This window comes from Cyprinodon variegatus, unplaced genomic scaffold (assembly GCF_000732505.1).
Source record: "Cyprinodon variegatus isolate N-32 unplaced genomic scaffold, C_variegatus-1.0 Scaffold663, whole genome shotgun sequence".
NCBI classification, from domain to species: Eukaryota; Metazoa; Chordata; class Actinopteri; order Cyprinodontiformes; family Cyprinodontidae; genus Cyprinodon; species Cyprinodon variegatus.
This window is the reverse complement of record NW_015151116.1, coordinates 277355-280704: the sequence shown is the minus strand read 5'-3', so window position 1 is coordinate 280704 and position 3350 is coordinate 277355. Positions and strand designations below refer to the sequence as shown.

Below are 3350 nucleotides of genomic sequence, written 5' to 3'. Positions count from 1 at the left end.
TCGCAGTATCTGCAGCGACATCTGCTGGACTGGAAGTTGTATTCCACTTGTTTTTGGCTGATGTGCGCCAACCATTCATGTATTTTATTTATTCCTTTTTGTTAATTAAGAATCGATACTTGGCATCAAGAATCGATGCAGCAGATCACAAAAATTAGAATGGCGATGCTTCGTCATGACGATTGTTTTTCACACCCCTAGTTTTAACCCGCTGTCTTCACGATCAGTTCTGTCTCTCCACCTCCTTTTTCCGTGTTTCATAGCTGTGCGCTCGGCTGTTTCTCCGCTGGCTCGACTCTGTCTCTGCGCTCGCGACATAATAAAGATATGAATGAACCACACTATCTGTCAAACAGGCTCAGCTTTTTTTCATCCAAAGTATTTGTTCGATCTAATCAACCAATCACCTTGGAAAATCACATAACTTGTTAAAGTTGCAAGTCTCTTGGAGTATGTCTACCTTTTTTTACATCTAAATTAGCTCAATTTCTTTTTGTTCCCTCTTTCAGGCAACAAGTTACAGAGATTATCTTTGTCTTGAAAGCCATAAGCACTTTGATGGACTCGCTTAAAAAGACACATCCAGAAAACGGTAAGCTCCAAACTGTAGCTCCAGAAATTCCTCCCCAATCAGCTTATCAATATCCCGTCCTCTGCTCTTTCTTTCCGTCTCACCCACAGTGGATGGCAACACATGGGCTCAGGTGATTGCTCTGTACCCTACGCTGGTAGAGTGCATTACCTGTTCTTCGTCTGAGGTGAGCGCAGCCCTGAAGGAGGCCCTGGGGCCCTTTAAAGACTTTATGCAGCCACCCATCTCCAAAGTCCAGAACGGCGAGTCCTGACCGGGCTTACTCTACGCTCTCTGTTTTTATAAAAATGAAGGAATCTTGAATCTGGATTCTTACCCTGTGTGCTTCACAAGAGCTTGGACGTGACCTCCACATGAGCTCAATCTACACCGACCTGAAGCAGCCCGGCTCAGACCACACGGATGACTCCAGACTTTACATGCATCTTTCTGTGCTTTTCATATTATGACACTTAAAGTCCCGCCTCCATTCTCATACAGGCTGGCTACTATTGCCTGTTCTCTAGAAAAATAAGAGGACTTCAGTTTGTTTCATTCATCTGAAGAGGCTTTATTAATGTACAGTATGTGGAAGTAGCTTCATGTTGAGAAGAAAAACTTTTTCACCATTTCCAGTGCTGATGTTCTTGCAAAATGTTATGCAAAAAAGCAACAAACTCCCCAAATCTGTAACATTCCATGTCATCTTCAGCCAGCCATCTTAAAAGGGATGTACATGACTGTATAAAATAAATGGGACGATTCTCCAATCTGTCTGCTTGATTATAGCTGCGGCCTTGTGTTTCAAACCCGTTTAACACCAAAGATGGTGTCGGCTTTCATGATCTGCAGAAACCAGGAAGGATTTCAATTATTCATTCAGTTCCAAGCTGATCCTGGTCAGTAGTGAAAAAAGTCATTTTCTGTTTTATTTTATTGTAAAATCATCCAAACATCTATCATTTACATCACGATGGAGGAATTTTAGCCCACTTTACTGAATAGTTTTTTTTTTGTGTGTCCAAAACCACATGAAAGTGTTTTGTAGGATAAGGCTTGTTAGACGTCCTACGATAGTTTATGGATGTATGGCTGTTCTGATAGGGAGACGAATCCATTGCTCCTTTTATTAAGGCAAAATGCCACAAGAGGTCAGTCTGGATTCTTTTCTTGACCTCCTACATAAGTTGTCAATGCCCTTCTGGAGTTAACTTGGTAGACCAGCCAAGGTTATGTAAAGCTGAATCAGATCCTCCCAAAGAGTGATTAAGCTGTTTATGATTTAATGAAAGGATTATTACTTTTTTTTCCCCCATATAGCAAAAGGTTTATTTTTAATACCTTCTTTACAAGGAAAAGGCCAAGATCAAGAGTGAAAAAGTGCTAAAGATAGACTTTTCACAGATGTCAACAGATCTTCATTCATTACATTGTGTTTCTATTCCTCTTAAACTGCTTTGATTTGATTTTTTTGCATGGCCAAATTTTCCTGAAATCCACACAGTGCTTTTAGAAATGAGTAAAACATTTTGCTGCAGCTTTAAGGAATGCAGGTGAACACCTTTGTGTGAGATATGTGATTAAGAAATGTGCAAATTCAGGTAAAAAAAAAAAAAAAAAAGCTAAAACAAGTATGGAAGGACATGCCAAAAAGCAAACGGATCACTTGCATTGTGTTTAACATGATGTCACCAGCGGTGTGTTTTCTAAAGAAGGCAGTTGATTCATTTTAATAAAGAATAAGAAAACATCAAAACTAACCTGGCTGCATGTAATACTGTAATAGAGTTATGCTGCTCCTAAATTACGATTTGGCTTTTATCCTGTCCTGATTTTTTTTGATAAATTTCATTTGCCATGACCAAATCGGATTATTGCCAGGTTCGCAGGATCAATAAATCATTTAAATGGACCCTGAAACCAAAAGGAATATAAACAGCATTTATTATCCCACATTTGAAAAAGTAGACTAAAAGAAACTGAATCCAGTTAAATTTTAGAAGTATTGAAAGGATTTCAAAGCCGTTTCTGAGGTGTTGATGCTATTGGACACAGCAACAGAAATGTATCCAAAATCAACATCTGAAGTACTACAGCACTTATTGGCAAACATTTAGATATTTGATCACAGTCTAATACAAATACTGAGGCATCCATGTGAGGACTCCAGAGTGGAAAATCTACTAAAAAAATTCTTAAGACAAGCATGGTGGTGGCAGTGGAATGATCTGGGGCTGCTTTGCTGCATCAGGCAAGTTGATGGGGCAATGACTATTACTCTAAACTCGAAGGGGACTGATTTGCAGAGTCTTTATGGACTTATGATCAAGCATCCATTTAGTTATGGTGCAGATCATTTATCTAACGCACAGCAGCAAGGTTCTAGGCAATAAAATGAATGCTCTAATTACAGATCTAAAGCCATTCTGCAGCTCCAAAACCCTCTGGTGTGACTAAAGTAATTTAGTTTATATTTTATTCATTTATTTAGTTCGAGTTGAGGAATAAAATTACAAAATTTATATAAAAATGAAATGTATTGAAGGAGAGGCAGAAAACCCATACAAGCACAATTTAAAGCCTCAACCTTAAATTAAAATCTATATAAATATTAAATATACATCAATTTAGAATTCATACTATATATATATATATGTATATATATATGTATATATCTATATATATATATATATGTGTATATATATATGTGTATATATGTATGTATATATATGTATGTATATATATATGTATGTATATATATATGTATATATATGTATGT

At 37.2% G+C, this 3350-nt stretch overlaps 1 protein-coding gene across 4 annotated transcripts in view; it reads left to right on the top strand.

The window, feature by feature from the left end:
* The window catches only part of mon2 (MON2 homolog, regulator of endosome-to-Golgi trafficking), an 83926-nt gene extending 82559 nt beyond the window's left edge, over positions 1-1367 (top strand). For 2 of the 4 annotated variants that reach the window (XM_015393931.1, XM_015393930.1), the window contains 2 exons: positions 510-592; positions 682-1365. In XM_015393931.1, coding sequence (XP_015249417.1) covers positions 510-592; positions 682-845 — 247 coding nt within the window. In that variant the 3' untranslated portion in view covers positions 846-1365. Of the gene's footprint in view, positions 1-509; positions 593-681 lie in introns of all 4 variants that reach the window. The other 2 variants (XM_015393928.1, XM_015393929.1) reach the window with 2 other exon arrangements.
* The last annotated feature ends 1983 nt before the right edge of the window (positions 1368-3350 follow it).